The following is an 18,357-nucleotide window of genomic DNA, read 5'->3' on the forward strand; positions in this document are numbered from 1 at the left end:
CATGTGTCAGGTGTTCTGAGCCAGCCAATAGAGACACGGGCTCGAGCAGCGCCTCAGAGTGTGGCCGCCATCTTGTGGCGGGCGGGGCGGATGATGGCGTGGGGTTGTATTCTGCGTGCTCGCAGGCGTGGCCTGGGCAGAAGGAGGATGCCATGGGCGGCACATCCCGCCCCTCCCCGCGTGTTTCAGAGGTGGGGCTCTGGGCAGAGGGTGGGTGTCCTGGGTGGCTCCTCCCGCTCCGGGTGTGCAGGGCGAGGGGCCCCGCCTGTCTCTGAGGGGTTGGAGGCGCGTGAGGGCTGAGGTGCCCGTAGAGGACGCTGCGTTCAGCAGCTTCCTTCCTCTCTTAGGCGTTCAGTTTCCCTGGCTCACTCCTCGTGAGCAGCGCCGCAAAATCTTTTTAAATTGATGGGCAGGCACATTTTACCAGTGCGATAAAATGTGGAATTCAGGTATTCTCACAACCCGTAGGTTTGGTGATGGAAACTCATTTGCTTGTGGTGTCACAAGAAAAGGTGATGCCGGTCCCTGCCCTAAAGATGGGGAAATGATGAGGGCACAGTATGTGTCTGGTGTCCTGTGATTAAAATGGGGCACTATTACACAAATACAGGAAAACCCAGAGATGATTCAGAATTATTTCCAAACCCGCCAAACAAGGGAGTCTTCAGTTTGCTTGCAGATCAGTTTTAAGGGCACTGATTTTAATTCTGCCCTCTTGATTTGTTTATCTTAGAGAAGCAGAAAGGTTTTCTGTCCCACCGGATAGACCCACCCAGAGCCCAGCCGTGGAATTGCCCCTTGTAAGGAGTGATCTTAGTTCCCGACCCAGGTATGGTAACAGTTCTGTAGCTCAATTATAAGAACGCTTATTTTGGTGAATATGGCAGCTTAAATCCTACTAAATCTCTCTAAAACCTGCAGAATCTGGTTGGTTGGTTTTTGGTTTTTTGTGTGTGTGTGTGTTTTTTTTTTTTTTATTTTTTATTTCTTGGGGTTTTTTGTTTGTTTTGTTTTTTGTTTTTAAATAGAATACTGCTACTTCCTACTGATGATCTTTGTACTTCCATGGCACAAACATGAACATCAGGAAACAGGTTTCCACTGTGAGGGTGATGAAACAGTAGCACTGGGCTGCCCAGGGAGGTTTTGGAGTCACCATCCCTGGAAATATTCAAAAGCTAGGCATGGTCCTGGGCAACCAGCTCAGGGAGACCCTGCCTGGGGCCTCTGAAGTCCCTGTCACCCTCAGCACTTCTGTGGCTCTGTGAAATAACCAGAGGTCAAACCCACCACCTCCTAAGGTACAGTTTAGCTTTCCTTATGGTTCCCTTATGGGCAGGCACAGGAGGGAGGCTTCAGTTTGTCTCACTTCAGAAAAATTCCTGTGTTTTAGATAGAACTACACAGTTCTTCGTAAAGCTGTTCCCTAACCTCTGTGTTGGTGGTTAGGAGCTCTCCTGTGACTGGGAACACTGGGCAGGGTCCTGTCCTGAGGATGAGAAAATGAAATCTGTGTTTTCAGTGTCTTGACTGCTGCAGACAGGGAGCTGCTGTAGAACACATGGCACTGCTTAGTGCTGCCGTCCTAGGAGTTAGCACTTACGCTACTTTTTTTGTAGGGTTGATCTGTAGGTGAAGGCTGCTTCCAGATACAGTGCTTCAAAGATGAATGCTAGAATCTATTTCTGGATCATGGTCAGACATATAAATACTGAGCTGTTAAAAGCTCTGTCAAGACTGAGGCATTTCTGAGTAGGTGCAGAAAGAGAATTTCACATGCCTGAAGTCTTAAGACCAAGCATGCTGCTGACACATTCAGGTATTCCCAAAGTTAGCACAGCAGAGGGGAGTGGCACCTTTGACTTTTGATGCCTAAATTATATTAAAACTTTGATACCCAAATTTTGATACCCACATCCTCATTTAGATCTGACCTAAAGTAGTATTTCTGCTGGGAGTGCTCACTGGGAGGGTTTTGTGCCAAATTTCTTCTATTTTGCACTTGGTGTAGTGAACTGTGATTTCAAACAAGACGCCTTCAAACAGAGGGAAGCTGCATTAATCCACATTCATTCTGGAAAGGTTTCAAGCTCTCGTTGGCCAAAAGGGGAGCTTAAAAGGTGTCTGGGGGTCACCTTGTTTCCCTGCTGCTGACAAAACATGATGTACATGCTAAATCAGCTCTAATATATGTGTAGTCTGATTTTGTATCAGTGCATTCCTTAAGGAATAAACCTAATAAAACGTAATTCAGAAAACCAAGGAAGATGCGACTGACAAAAAAATTAAGACAGATTTTCCATTAGAAGCTGAAGTTTTATTACAGGATAAGAGTACATAAAGCACATCTAAAATCGATGTGTTCAATGCACTTAATAAAGGTAATGTAATATTAAAGGTACGGTTTCTAAGTACAATATAACAACATTCATATTAGAATGAAAATTGGAGTATTTAAAAGACAACATTAAATCTCTTATTTTTACAGTCATATTTACAAAATGAATCAAAATACTTTTTTCGGGACTGAGTAAAATAACAAACTTGAATATAAGCAGGCTATTGTAAGAGTGAGTTGGAAAGGTCTATGGAAGGGAGAAGTGAAGTGACTGGGTAAAGATCATTAGCAAAGGTTTAGTACAATACCACATCCTCTTGATGGCTTACATTTTATTGTGGCTAGAAAAGGGGTTTATACATACTGTACACATAACAGACAGCACATATTTACATGTACAGTATAATTGCATTAAACTTGTGTGTATTTACAGAAATTTGAGCATATCACTCAACGAGGTTTTTAAGTCTGTGTGCTTCATCTTCAATCTGATGTATATTTGTAATCAGCATTTATTCTGGCGTTGGTATGTTGAACATTTAGTAAAGAGGGAGGATAAATGTTAACCAAATGGTTTTGCATAAATATATCAAACTATTAAAACAACAGGGAGAATGTGTTCCTGGCATTACCTATAAGTTGGTACATACAAATTTAAGAGTGAGTCCTTCTCTCTTTGAAAATATCAAAAGGTGACTTAAATCAAGAAGGGAAAACAAAATTGTCATGGCTTATATTTAAATAAGATTGTAGCTTCAAGAGGTTTTTATAATTGTCCTGATAGTGTTTGCAGTTAAACATTCCACTTATGAAAATATACCCATGGTGCAGTAAAGTTTGTTTTTGTTTTTAGGTCAACAGTATGTTTGCTGTTTAAAAAAAATTATTTATATATATATATTCCTTGGATTGAGGGTATAAAAGCAGTGCATGGAAGCCAAGAACCATGGCTTTAAAATTCACTACCTTCTATTATCAAAAAGTGCAGTAAACAGAAACATTGTTATTAATAAATTGCTCAAAAATCTTTGCTAAAGATCTTATAAATTCAGTAATATTACAGAAAAATTCTAATAAATATTTAAAAGGTTAATTACCTCCTTAGTTAGATATTTGATATCCATCAGTTTTTAAGAATGAACATGAAAACAATATCTAGAATGAAAGGAACAGGGGACAGGAATATTTTGAAGGGTATGTGACTACGTAAATTAAGGTATACATGAAAAAATAAAAACAAAACCCCCATACCTGACAAAATGTTGCAAATTCCACTTCTTAATTAACTTTAGTTGCTACTGGCTGTCCTTGGATATGTATGCATGGTGTATAAAGCATATCCAGGGACTGAATTTAGCCATCCATCACGGCAGATTTACAGAACATTCCTATTTACAGTAACTGGAGTTAAGTGTGTAGGCATGGCCCAGTAACATCCGCAGTCTGAGCGTGTACAGATCCTATTTAAAGTGAGGAGGGAGGAAGGCACCCAGCAGAATAACATCTAGAAATTTCCGATGCAACAACAGGATAGAATTCTCCCAACGAGCCAAATAACTACCTCCCTTTCAGACAGACAGCACATTGTAATTATTTCATACTGGCAGATTAGATGTTTTTCTTATTTTGAATACAATACAGGCAGACTCTTTTAGTAACCAAAAGGATAACAAGCTGGACAGAACAATTTTAATAACATTAATAATTAATAATGTTAATAATGTAGAAAAAAATTCTACATTTGATATCAAGTATCTGTACCGGTGAAGTAATTTTCTCCTTATTAAATATACTATAGAATAATTTATATAATGACACTATGCATTTAAAGAGAAAACCATGTCCCAAATCTTGTACTCTGATACAGGTACTTGTTGGGCATATGTTGGTGTATATATATATATACACAAATATATATATTTATATATAGTTATACTCAGTGAAATTAACAAGACCCAAAGGTGGTATTGTCTAGGAATAAAAGGGGTTTGTTTGTTTTTGTTCACAAAAGTAACTTATCTAGCACCACACATCAGAAAAACACAAAAATAGCACACTCTAGTTCTAAACAGCTATGTCTAAAATAGATTATATAGTAAAACAGATATTATACAGCATAATGTGGTATTTGATAAACAGATAAATATTTGCACTGTGTAGGCTGTTTATAGTATAATTTTATCTATACAGAATGAAAGCAAAAAGTTAACTGTATAGAGGTGAGCAGAACAACATTGAATATTATGACTCCAAAGCAGAGACAAAGTTAGAGTTGAAAGAATAGAGCAAGATAAAATGTTTACAGGCCATTACAAGTCCTTAAATTAGTAGTAAAATAAGGAATCAGTTGCTCAAGTTTAAGAAAGCAGTAAACAAGAGATTTGCATTTACATGCAGATGTCTAAAACTTGTATTTCTTTTAAATCTATGCACAAAAAGTCATTTGTTTTATTGCTTGACATTCAGTTATGGCTAGAATATTTTTAACCTTTTTTTTTTGTACTTTGGAAACAAGAATATTGTTAAAGGTGCCATAAAAATGGACAACATTGAAAACAGTTTGCAAATAAACCACCTAACACTGCAGTTCTTTATACATTTTAAAAAGCCTTGTCTGGGGTTTGTCATATGTTAAATATATTTAATCTGGGAAAATACATTGTAGCTTGAAGCCTCCCATTGGCCCAAACATCCAATACAAAAACACATCTCCAGAAAAGGAGCAGGCAGACAATACAGTTACATATAAAGAAGCAGCCAGTTAATGTCCTAATACTTCAAATAGTGACCACTGTTCTGTAACTTGTTTCTAAATCAATGTAGAAATGAGGAACATTTTGGATTTAAAAAGGTGTACAGTACGTATGCCTTTTTGTGAAATAAAATTCACTGTATTGCTTATGAATTCTCTGCATTAGATATAGATAGCATTACAGATTGCAAGTTCCTGTAAAGTTTGTGCATCTACATTAAGACTTTGTGGGGTAATTCAGGGTAGTGTTTCTCAAACCGAAAGTCACAACTGGTTGTTTGAATGCTGCCCAAGTGTTTACATCGTGATCAAAACACCCTGCCAGGCACACCCAGCTCTGCTCTTTGTGAAGTGCAGGTTCTCCAGCGCAGAGCACGTGCTTGTGCTGGCTACGGGAGCACACTGGGCAGGGAACTCGGGAGCTGCAGCTCAGCCCCACGGCCTGGAGGAGCTGCAAGAGCCGGCTGGGGACTGCACTTTGCATTTTGCAGCGGCCAGAGAGTTCCCAAGTACCTGCAGCAGCTTGGTTCCTTCAGTTAGGAAATGCTGCCAATCCTTCCAGCTGATCCACACTCCCTGCCCCAGGAAACCTAAGTCAATTCCAACACAGAGAGCCCTGTGCAGAAATATAGCTCATAGAGATTGTGCTTTCAGAAACCTTGAGAAACACTAACATAGGAACACAAGTATACATAGGACATGTGAACACTGAAAACATGCAGATGTTAACAAAGTGTGATGTCACACATCAAGTTGAACAACTTGATTGTGAAGTTCAGCTTGAAGAAGTAATAAGATTATGAGGGAAGACATACAAGTGAATATTGTGGCAGAAAAAGTGAGCCTATGAGTATTGATCTGAAGCCTTTATCATGTTTTGTTTCTTATTTGGATAGCCTACTTATTGCTATAAAGTTATTGCTATATTCTACCAATGATAAAGGCAAAAAAAAAAAAAAAAGGACAAACAGCAACATTATAGATGGAAAAGGTAGAATACAGCTTCTGTTTAGATGTTAAAATTCTATTTAGTACCTGAATAAAGTTCCAGAGAAAGACTGTATATTATGTTATGTATTTTTCTCCTCAAGTCCAGTGACTTAGCATTATGTAGCAAGCCATTATCACAGTACTAGAATTAAAGCACATACTGCAAGGATTTTTAAATAAATACTCATTTACATTTTAAAACTTTTCTTTTTGTTGTTGTATTTGGTATTTGTATGCATTTGCCCTCATTTCCACCAAATGATTAACTGACAGAAATACTTAAACAAAAAGAAAGAGTCTAATATTCAAATATATTAATGGATGTAACTTTAAAAGTGATAAATATTAGTATTAATAATTAAAAATAATTCTAATAGTTATGTTTCTCCAGCTAGGGAAAATAAAGATGTTCTGTGCAATCTGAATCAGCTAGCACAGGTAGAATTCCATACTCAAGAGAAAATTGCCTATTATTTTTGGATATTGTGTAGTAAGTGCTGTTTCTGGCATATATATTAATAGGTTTGTCTATATTGAGGAGTTTAGGAATGTCTAGGGAAAAAAATAGGCATCATTTGCACAGCTTACACTGTGTAACTTGTTTTGTTCATCAAGTACAGACTGGGGATTGTCTATGCCAATCCAAAAAAGGATACTGTAATGCTTGGATCATCCCACTACACAGTTAAAACATCTTATAGGTTGTCCATTCTAAGTGTTTAATTGATGTGCAAGTATGTAAAGAATAGGGTGCACTGTCAATCAGCAGTAGGAATTCTCTTCTGCTGAAGATGCTGGAACACCAACTGATTGTACTTGCTAAGCACTTGTCTGCCTTGGAAAGCCATTCCAAGCTAAACTCAGCTGTCAGCTTGTGAAACCGTAACTATGCTCTCCCTATTCATTAAGCAATCTAAAGTAACCAACTGTATACCTGTGAAAAAACCCTCAAAAATACCAGAAAACTGGGGCTTTCTCCAAGCAGACACATTGGATGGAGAAATCAAAATTCACTCTCTTTCCAATGTAACCAAGGTACTGAAGTCTTGCTCATTTTGTTCATAGTTGTTTACTTGCTTTTCTACTTGCATTTTCAAAAGATTGTGAAGCCATAAAACAAAGCTAATTGGGACAGGCTTCAAGCATCCCATAGTTTGGCACTGGGAGATTTCTAAACATTGTTGGGTTTGGTGCCATTGTAAAATCACTGGGAATTGCTGTATTTGATGTACTAGATATGTAAGTTTCTTCAGCTGCAGTGTTTCTTTCCAGTCAGGTTTTGGCTTTACCATGAAACATCTGCAACAATGACAGACAACACTGGAAGTGCTGTTCTTGTATTCCTGCAGATCTGTGTTCCTTTCTATGTGACTTCACTGATGAAACCTAACCATGACCTTTTTCATTCTTACTGTATTCTCACAAACTGATTAATTTCTTTGATAATACTTCAAATACTAAAAAGCCGCTTTCTATTGCAGAACACTGAATTTCAGCTGGAAAAGTAGTCCTATCATTATAAAAATGTTCAGAGGGTATTGAAATTAATTTATATCATTTATTTAGTGGGTCAGCATTTATTTTCTAAAATACAATTGTAAAATCGTTGCACTATTTGGAGTTTTGAGCACAATACCAACCAAGAAGCAGCTCTACTGCAAGAGTGAGCAAGACAATGAGGCACGCATAGAGCATTTAGTTAAAAAAAACCATCCAGTTCTCTTGTGCCTGGGGGCAGGGGGAAGGGAAGAAATACTAGCATATTTTTTAAAAAGTAATTTGTTCCACCAGCAGTACTGGCCACCCTGTTGAAGAGTTTTAGAAGATCCCTGAGCACATTAGTTTCTGACTTCTAACCCCAGCTCCAAAATGATAGGGCTTCTCTTGTTGATAACGAGATGGATTGTCATTCACAGTTAAGTCAATCATAAGGTGCTTAATCTATTTACCCTTTTTTTTTCACCAATCAGCACAAAGAACTGTCAGAAAATAACTTTTATTTTTCTTTTTTAAATAATAAAAGGGCACAAAATTTAAACAATATTTTGTGACAGTGGTTTAGGATTATTATCTGGCTGCCCCTCAACAACAGACAAGTGATTCAATCGACAAAAAAAAAAAAAAAAAGGAAAGAAAAGAAAAAAGGCAAAAAAAAAGAAAAATCCTGTACAAATATGTATTTTTCCCTGAGGGATCAAGGTTACACCCGCAAGTGCTCTATGTACATATTGCACTGTAGAGGAATGAAGAACATGTGCAAAAAAAGCAACAATGATTGAAGCTTACTAATCAAACCTTTTAATCATGACTGCTATGTCATCTTGCATTTTGGAATGTCGGAACACAGCTATTCCTTTAATCTAAAATGTAAAAATAAAAAACAAGAAAGAAAAAGAAAAACGCACCTCTACTATGGCACATTCAATGAAATAAAAATTTTCCAAAGACAAATAGACAAATTCCATCAAGAAAATAATACAAAGTTCGTTCGTTTGTGGTTTTTTTTTTTGTTTTTTAGAAAAATTACATTACTTTCTTTCATTGTTTCACATTACAAAATCTTTTTTTTTAATGTTTACACAAATCACATTTTATTGCAGGAATATTTCAAGTGCCATCAAACATTTATAGAAGGGTTAAAAAAATAGAAGTCTCTCTAAAGTGGTCCAGACAAGGCTTTGTATAGAATAAATCTTTTTACCACCTTCTATTTTTGACTTAAGTATTTTGAATACATTTTCTTTATTCCATTGACACTTAACAGCCTAGAAGCAGCCGCTCACACGTCCCACGCATACACTCATGTGCGCACACAATGGACTCTCTCACACACACAGGTGCACATAGACAGATATCTTGGTATTCATACTAAGATAAGCTAATAAAGAACAACCAAACTTAAAAACAGCCTCCCTTTTTAACTAATTCCATACATCAAACAATGCTGGAGGTGATGACATATTAGGGTGGTTCATATGACAGTATAGTCTAGTAGCTCTTCCTAGAAAGCCAGAAAATATCTCCAGGGATAGATATAACTCCCAAGGAAAAAGCTTTGCAGACTCTAAGGACTAGGTCATCTAAACTCAAAATATTATGTTCAGCTATCCTAGTGTTTTTATTTGTAGTGAACTGGGCAGATGATGAAAATACTCATGTGAATATCCATTGACCTCCAGTGGTTTTTAACTGGTTGATCATCTGATGGCAGGCCACAGTCCCAGGGGTTTTGCAGAGGGCACTTCCTCTGCTGCGCTGTGTTCTTACATGGCCATCTCCGACCAGCCACTCTGGTGTTATTCTGAGTCCCCTTGCATAAAAACCTCCTTGGCAACAGATGTCTTATCAGTGATCTGCTGGTTTTTCCCCTCTCCAGGAAGGCCAACCCAAAAGTTATACTCTATTGCCAAGTGGCTGTTAACTGTGACCAGGAAAGCAGAGTTACTTGGGGTGTGTATGTTCAGCCTGATTTAAGAAGGTCCCAGTACACATGAGCTCCCACAAACAAAAACAACAGTACTTTCTGGCCTGGAAGATCAGTCTCAGCTAAGGCCCTATTTGAAACCTTTTTATTGTTATGTATTTTATTAGTAAATGCTCCAAGACTTATATTGTCAATGATTTATGAATGTAAATATGCTAAACAGAATCCAAACAAAACCACTGGTGCCTAGATACCTGGTAAAATACTTATATTCCTCATGAAAAGGTAAGAGCAGGATGTGACTGAAAACTAATCCCCAATATTTTGCCTGGTAGTCTACATTGTCAGAAGTAGGAGGTGTATCTCGCTCTCTAAAAAAGTAAGGTCTTACTTCACTATTCATTAGTTGACACTGAGATTAAGTTTAGTTGATCTTTACAGGACTAGCACCTAAGGCTGGTCACATTCAGAAAACATTTGTTAGTTTAAAGAGGTGCTTCAAAAATAGGAATACACATTACAATGCAAGTACCGTATCATGCCAGTTACTCCAATAAAGTAAACAATGATCCTAGGAAAAGTGTTTCAGTGGGACTGGAGTGAGCACGTGCTGGGCTGTGAGCCACCTCTTCAGGTGCAGGCAGGATGGAGCAGGAAAAAGACAGCTCTATGGACTTCTTCCAAAAGCCTCCATCCCAGTGCTCACAGCACTGCAGGTGTTCCCTTCCCACACTCCAGGACACACTGCTCTGAGGAGGAAGTGTGATGCTCTGCTCTTGCCCTCCTTTCAAAGCCTAGAGATGAGTGATAGCTGTAACCTTCCCTGATGTGCTAGACTGGAACACTTTTAATAAATGTCATAGATAAATGTTTCTATTTGACCCCAAAGGAAACACATTCAAATCATAGAATAAACCTGTATTTTGCCAATAAGAACCTGCTGATCTGATTCTCCTTTTTAAAATTCTTAAGCTTCAGTGTGCGTCTATTCACTTGTTACTTCTCAACAACTATAACCTATATAAGAGATTGTTTACCCTTGGAAGTTAAATCAGTAGGGCACATTCAGTCTCATTCCTTTTAATTTTTTGATGTTCCCAGCTTTTTCTTAGGTAGTTCATCAAAACTGCATTTGTGATGGCCTACAGGGCATCCAGTTATGAATCTTCATCTAATCCAAACCCAAATATCCACCTCTGGCTCAAACAGCCACAGTTTGCAATGTTGTTTATGTGAACCTGCTTCCTTCAGAAATACATTTACTGCCAGCTTTGCTCAGAGATAGAATTCTTCCTGAAGGGAATGGTAATTAATAACACTGCAAGATTCAGCTTATTGCTTGGTTATGCAATACAGGAATCAGAATTACAGAATGCAGGTTTCTGATATTAATGATTTCCAGGCTTGTACTGAGTACAAACTAATGCTTTCTAGCAACAGTGTGCCCTTCCTTTCTTAGTCTGTTCCCATCTGATGAACTTTAAAGTGCATCTTTTTAAACAAGGAGAGAACAGACTTCTCTGCTCAGTTCCCTGAAACCAAACTGCTGGAACAACAGGGGTCAGTGTGTCTCATCTCACTGAAGCCAAAGCTATGGATTTTGATAGGTTACAGCTTGGCATTTGAAGGCATTGTTTACGATATGGAGTACAAAAGTATGTAATATTACATGTAAAAATTACATTTCTGCAAGCATGTCATACACACATACTTTTACTGTAGATACAGACTTGAATAAATGCTTTCAAACCTGGATTTATGGTGGGCAGGAGTACACTATTTAATAGCCTGATTTTCAAAGATGCTGTGTAACCCATTTGTAAATGATCTGTAATTAATTAGTTCAACTCTGACAGTGGAGACTCAGAACCTTTGAAAATGAGGCTTTTGACTTTGCAACATTCCGGTTTGAAAGACTTGAAAATAAAAGTACCTTTGAATTTAACTTCTGAAAAGATTATTTTAATGTAGAAAATTGTCATTATTTTCAACTCTTTAAAAAAATCTCTAACCATTTCAGGATATGACCAGCCTCTCTTTAAAAGTAACATGGAAAACAGCAGCATAAATACCTCCCAATGTACCAGTACCTGCCAAACCTTTTTCAGTTAAACTTGAATTTCTGGTGCACATGCAACACAACAATGAACACGCTAGCATTTAATTTAAAGAAAAAGGTGCAAAATGAAAGTGCCTTATCAATTCAACAAGAAAAGCTATACCAGTAACTACATTTTATATTAATTAAAACAATATATAAACAATATCTCTTTTGCTATATATAGTCTTCATGCCCATTTACCCTGTAATATATTATAATGCTATTGTTGCTATTGCTATGGACCCTTTTCATGCCATTCTGTCTACTGGCAAACAGTGGTAGGTGAAAAAAAATCGTCCTTCATGAAACAATGAGCAAGTTGTGCAAACTGATGCTGAAATCTCTGCAATGCACACCAGTCGCTGATTACTAGGTGGACTCTGTTCTGACCAACAAATTGATTGTTCTGTCAAAAGTCTGGGCAGTGAACTACAGGAGAAAACAACCTTCTGACATGAGTACCCTCAGTCTGTGTAAACAGAGGTCAAGGATTGAGAAGTTGAGACAGAAAAAGGGTCCATATTTGTAGGCATAATGGAAATCATATGCATGAGAAAAACAAGTTCAACTTTGTTTCATTGTTTCCCATCCTTCGCCTGACCCCGACCGCCAAGAGATGTGCAGTGTGTTGGCTCCCTAGGTCTGTGCAGGGCCATATAAAGTGTCTTGGTTTTCTTTCTTTTTTTTTTTCCTTTTTTTTCCTTTCTTTTGTTTTAATGTTTGTACTTCAGACATTCTAGAAGTGCTTAGGTGATACGTTTACCCATCAATTTGCATTGCTGGCTCAAACTCTGAAGTGAACAACTCCTTGTAAAGTGGAGGAAAATGAAGTCGCACAATGTCTGGGTATATTGCTTTAAATGCCATAAGCTTTTCTGTATGTCGTCCACACAGTGCTCTTAAAGTAGACACTTTGCATATTAACTGTAAAAAAATGAACACAAGTCATATGGTCATACATGGAACCAGGCCTCCCAATCTTGCTGTAAGGATTAAAGCTCTCCCAAACCAAATTATTAACTGAACAAGGACATTTCAGATGTACAGTCATGTATATTTGCTAGAAGTATTTAAGTAATGGACTCATAGCTATTTTTGAAATAATCTTTTTTAAGGTCTTAGGAAATGTGGCATTAGGTTTCCTTGCTGGATTGAAAAACAAGTATTTCAGGGCTGGATCTTCACTCATTAAATTATCCTCTTGAAAGAAGGCAATCCCAGCTGCTTTTCAACCCTCAGTGAATATTATGGAGGGAACTGGCAATGCAATAGATTAGACTTTTTTACCTTCATTCAAATAAGGTAAAAAATATGTACTTCAAAAGTATCATGAGGGTACTCCCTGAAGTTATTGAGTAAAGTATTTTTATCAACACATAGGGAAGACTCTTTCTTCTGACAAAGGTATCCAAAGTATACACTCAGAGAAAATTACATGAGCTAGGATTTGAAATTAAGAAAATCTGCATAGCCCGGGCTGGACCATCCTACTTTCTATTGCAAGTAATTCTGTGTTGTGAAACGAAGCATAAGCTCTGGCTGTGCAGAAGTGTAAAAGGAACTGTCTCTGCAAGCTAAAAGTAAAGTGCCTGTATTTCCCCAGTTCTTCAGATTTACTTCTTGTAACATCACACCAGTTTCCCATTTCTGAGAAATTACATGAAGATACTTTAGTATATAATAGTAGGTAGTGCCTCTTTTTCCTAGGAATCAGTATTTGGAAGAACTGAGAAAAAGGCTGTGTGGGGAACTTCTCACAGAAGTCAGAAAAACCAGTTTAGTTTGTGTGTTGTATTTTGTAACAACTTAATTGTCAGGCAGGCAGCAATTCCACAAATACTAAGTCATGCATGTTGTAGCACTGAAATAGTATTCTGTGTAGCAGGAGTGTTGTGTAGGAGAACTATCATAAAAACCTTCATCACTTTTCATGAAGTTCCACATAAAAATACTTCCTTTCAGACCGTTATCAACCTTGTTCCCTAGAACACATCATTTCACCTCTTCTAGGTTTAAGTAACCAAGTTCAACTGAGCAGCTCGATTTTGAACACAGAATTCTGGCTTTATAAATAAATTGTGTATGAGCTTTTACCCCATAATCAGGGCAGTGTTCAGATGAAGCCACTCTTTCACAGTCCTGTGACATGGCACAGGATGACTCTTACCTTTGTTAGAATTCCATCTTCTCGGTGGTTCTTCTGTAGGACGTGCTGAAGTGCTAGCTGGATCTTCTGTTGGAGTTTTTCAATTTTCACTTTCTCCTGAAGCCATGAGCGATCTGAATATAAATGGAGTTAAAACCTCTAGTAATGCACACAGGGATCACAGCGCACCAGGAAGTACTAAGTGTTTTACAGATTCCTTTTTCCTGTCTGCAACCTTCCTTTCAATTGTGATATACTTTCATATAGAAAATGGGCTTCAAAATTAATAGGTTTTGAAATATATTTATTACATGCACTTAAAGTTACTTTTATAAAGTCCTTATTTAGGAGAATGCAATGCATCTGAGTAAGATCTATTATTCATTTGCAAGAAAATCTGTAAAATGCAGGGTGTTTACAAAGTGAGCCTAGCAACTTTTTACCGGGAAATGAATAGATCATATAATGAACAACTAGTTGGAGAGATCTTCTTAGTAAGATCTTACAGAAAACCAGCAGAACTTACAGTGACTGACAGAAAAATCAGATGCAAAGATTCAGCTATTAAAGAAAAAGCAGCTGAACTTCCTGGCAGAGAAGCAGTATTAGCTGCCACATTCCTGGCGTGACAGAACTGTAGGGCTCTGTAGCCTGCTAAAACACAGGGCTAACACACTTCCTGTCCAGCCAGCAATATGAGCACATATTTATGACAGACTCACCACTGCTAATAGAAGTTTGCATCCCCACTCCTGAGTCCACTATGCTGCAGTCTGAACTCAGTTTCCTTCCTCAGGTATCAGGCCAGGCACAAACTGACTTTCTGCCCCAGTACCTTGTTCCACCTGACCTAAGAAGCCTTTTCAGGACCTGGAGCACACTGTGCATATTCACCTGTGATTATTAACTTACTATAGCCACAGGCATGGTAGACCCAGGCTGACTTTTGGCGTAACTTGGATGTCTTGCACCATAATTCTCTGTGTCCCCAGTCACACTAAAATGGCACTGCTGGAAATTTTCTGTTGTGCTGCAGCTGCAAGCTCACACACATAGAAAGCTGCCTATGGGAACTCACTAACTGCCTGTCTCACCAGGATTGGCTCACGAGTCTCACACAAATGCATTTAAGCCTCTGCAAAAAAGCTGAGTCCTCAATAAGGGGAAAATGTGGAAAATATGGGCTTAGATTAGGATTTCCAATTTAACAAATTGGTTCCTAAATTTTAATGTCTTTATTGAAATAAAAAAATTGGTGAGGAGACACTCAAAAAGATGGTATTTCCACAACATCTGATAATTGTAATGTTATCATTAAAAAGGCCTCAAAATAAAAACAAATGAATCTAGAAAATGAATCTACCAAATGAATCTAGAGGAAATCTTCATCTCTTACCTGCTGACATTAAAACAAACGCAGAAAACAAAGCTATCTCATCTTCTGTCAGGTGCATAGAACATAAGCTTTTTCCAAATTCAAACACAAAGCTAATGAAGTCTTCACAACCTGCCAAAAAAAAGGTAAGTGCTTATTTAAAACTACTTCAGTGCTACAGAGGCTACAGAGTTATTGATTTATTCTGATGGAGATGAGAAATAGATGTAAAACACTTCATAGGTGGTCTTCTCCTTAAGGACTGTCAAGTGATGGCAGTGAGATCTCACTCATCCTTGAGGGTATTACTGCACTCCCACAAGTTCCCAGCTCCCACATCCTGGCAGCCAAGATTCTCCAAGTTTTGCAGAGTGTATCTTTCCTACACTGGGTTCTCATGGGGTAAATATGGAAAAATCTCAAGCCATTTATTTTCAAGCTCAAAACCTTTGTTTCTGTTCTAAATGGAACTTTGTCATGTCAGTGTGGACTGAAGAAGTTCTGATTTTAAGATTATTGAGCACACAGAGTGGGGAAGAGAGGCACACAAGGGACATGCAGGAAGCAAAGGGAGAAGCCATGACTGAACATGGTTCATGCAGAAGAGGAACTCTGTCTCCTTCCATCCATTCTCTTGCTCACACAGGTGTTATTCAGGTTACCGCTGCTGTCACACATGCAGGTACAGTCTTTAAAGTGAGCCCTGCTCTGAAGAGCATCACAACCTGAGAGACGAGGGTTTTCCTCAGCCTCCCCAGCCTAAACTTCTGGATATAGCTGGTAACAGATCCAAGCAGTATTTCCTTAGAACCCAGAATTGTTTGTGCTCTGACCTTGTACCTTGAGGTGTTTTAGAAAGGCAGAGAATACTTCAGTAATTGTCCAGCATTCTCCATTTATGTATTTTCATTGCCTCCAAAGTGGCTTACAGCCCAAATCTATACCCAGTGAATACATCCTTTTAAAATCAGCAAAAACACGTGGGAAAAAATTTCAAAACTGCATGTGGTTTAATTTTACAAAATGATTTACAGTATTTTACCAGCAAATAACTGGACTTGGCAGATTTTAAAACACCATTAACATCTTCAAAGCAGTAATATCAGTATATCCCAAACTGGCATAAAATCTGCTGCCTTTTCCAACAGGATATATGAAACATTACATTAGACAGGAAATCTGGGATTCTCTTCTCCACAAGTTAGTCCAAACTGCTCTACCCTACTCAAAATGCTGAACTTCAGCACCAACAGTCCTTTACTGCACACAGTTAAGCTGTTCTACCTCCTGAAATCAGCTTGGCCTCAAACAGAGCCAGCATGACAGCTTACAAAACAGCAGTCTGAGCTCCAGAACTCTTTTACTTGAATACTATAGACTGATTTTTCAAAGCAGCTGTTTTCCCTTGCTTTTCCACCTTATTATTTTTATTGTTGGGGTTTTTTTGGTTTGTTTTTTTCTTTAAAGACACAACACATTTCCTTACCTAAGGACTTGAAAACCTCTGGGCTAGCATACTTGCCATCAAAGTAGACTGTGTTGTTCTGGGAGTCAAAGGCACGGCACATTCTGATGAACACAACCTCTAAAGACCCTAGAACAGAAACAACGGATGTTTGACTAGGGAAGGAGAGCCTTCAGTTGCAAAGAGCAAGTGAAAATTTAATAACAATGCTCTGCATTCATTGTCAGTTTAGTAGAGTAGTAAGTTGCTGAGGTGTAACAGAGCATAGTTTGGTTTGCTGGTAGAACTACATGAATTCTCATAAACCCCTTTAGAAGTTTTCACTGAAGAAACTTGGTTAATGCTAATGAACTCCAGTGATTTTTTTAGAGTAATGCAGTCTCTGAAGCCAAAGCAGCTCATTTACATATATGTTCACCAAGCCTTAACAACTTGGTCCAGTATTTGTAACCTGAATTACTGCTACAATATCTTGCATAGAACAATTTCGATTTTGACCTTAAAATATTCACTATCAGCAATCAAAAAAAAAAAAAATTAAATCCAATTTTTACATCTTAACACACTCATTGCTCCCTTTCTCCATGATGAGAACTTAATAGATAGATTTGAACTCCTTCTCCCTACAATAACTAAGATGATGTTACTTCAAAGACAAGAAAATTTGCAAGGTTTTTCATTATTTAATTTTAAATGATCACTGTACTGCATATGAATATAAGTGTATGCAACCACTGTATATACCATGTAACACCTTCCTCAGGCAAAACTAATAGAAGCAGACCTTAAAGCTGACCCACATACCTGCTTTTAAAAGCACAATTTGATCATTTTGACACAGTTCCATAAAGCCATCAATGCGTTTGGCAAATTCCACTACATACTGTATAGCTTCTGTTATTTTGACTGCGCATAACTGCCACATTACCTCCCTTTGCTGTTTGAGAGAGAAGAGAAATTCAAAAATTACTAACCAAGCTTTGGAAAGCTCATTGTCAGAAAGTAAAACTGAGCTAAAGAAAACCGAACAACAAAATGGAGTGAGTTCTCTCCAACACTCCTGGCTACAATCTGCTTATAAGAAAAGGGGAATTGACCTCAAAACCAGAGCCTCATGTGGATGAGTGACTGTGCAACCATGGAAGACTTCTTCAATCATGTCAGAAGAGATTCAGCTTGGAGAGCTTTTATCATAAGCCAAAAATGTCAAAGTGTAATGATTTTGGTCATTTCAGTGGGAATTTTATTCACTGCATGAAAATAAAATGCCAAGTTATACCAGCAAGGCATGATCATGTTTTTTCCAGTGTTGAAAATAATGTAAAATGAAAACACCTAAAGTAGAAAAAATTGTACTCTGAAAGGTTAAATATTTTTCTGTGGAAATGAAAAATATGTTCAAAGAACAGTGTGCTTTAGCAGTGCTTCCCAAGGCCATTTTCCAAATGTAGCCAATTGGTAGCAGCTTGTGGATGGAAGGCATGTTGGAAATAACATTGATTAGATCTTACAATACCCTGGTGGCATGGCAGCACTGTGCTGCTGCTCCACAGGTAAAAACCAAACACTGAGGGACAACTGGAGCCTGAATCAGGATTACAGTGAAGCCCAAAGGCTGGAGATCTGATGGAGCTCTGTGTTTATAAACTCAAACTGAAGCACAGCATGTAACATCACAAACTTGGTGGCTTCAGTTTTTGTCATTGTTGATCCAGGACATTACAATTTAAAAGAAGAAAATAACATGCCAATTAGGATTGAAAAAA

The 18,357-nt window shown here is 37.9% G+C and overlaps 1 protein-coding gene and 1 long non-coding RNA gene across 4 annotated transcripts in view; one reads left to right on the forward strand and one right to left on the reverse strand.

The window, feature by feature from the left end:
* Positions 1 to 2: 2 nt before the first annotated feature.
* On the forward strand, positions 3 to 8,185 carry LOC121354292. Its single transcript, XR_005955259.1, has 3 exons — positions 3 to 191; positions 734 to 829; positions 7,353 to 8,185. It is a non-coding gene; the product is annotated as an uncharacterized LOC121354292 (long non-coding RNA).
* A 3,983-nt stretch (positions 8,186 to 12,168) lies between these two features.
* RORA (RAR related orphan receptor A) overlaps positions 12,169 to 18,357 on the reverse strand; it is a 341,873-nt gene continuing 335,684 nt past the window's right edge. For all 3 annotated transcript variants that reach the window (XM_041468770.1, XM_041468768.1, XM_041468769.1), the window contains 5 exons: positions 17,396 to 17,528; positions 16,613 to 16,720; positions 15,148 to 15,258; positions 13,773 to 13,885; positions 12,169 to 12,529 (listed from right to left, as the gene is read on the reverse strand). In XM_041468770.1, coding sequence (XP_041324704.1) covers positions 12,365 to 12,529; positions 13,773 to 13,885; positions 15,148 to 15,258; positions 16,613 to 16,720; positions 17,396 to 17,528 — 630 coding nt within the window. In that variant the 3' untranslated portion in view covers positions 12,169 to 12,364. The remainder of the gene's footprint in view (positions 12,530 to 13,772; positions 13,886 to 15,147; positions 15,259 to 16,612; positions 16,721 to 17,395; positions 17,529 to 18,357) is intronic.

The sequence above is a fragment of the Pyrgilauda ruficollis genome, unplaced genomic scaffold (assembly GCF_017590135.1).
Source record: "Pyrgilauda ruficollis isolate IOZ18807 unplaced genomic scaffold, ASM1759013v1 scaffold23, whole genome shotgun sequence".
Classification (NCBI taxonomy): Eukaryota; Metazoa; Chordata; class Aves; order Passeriformes; family Passeridae; genus Pyrgilauda; species Pyrgilauda ruficollis.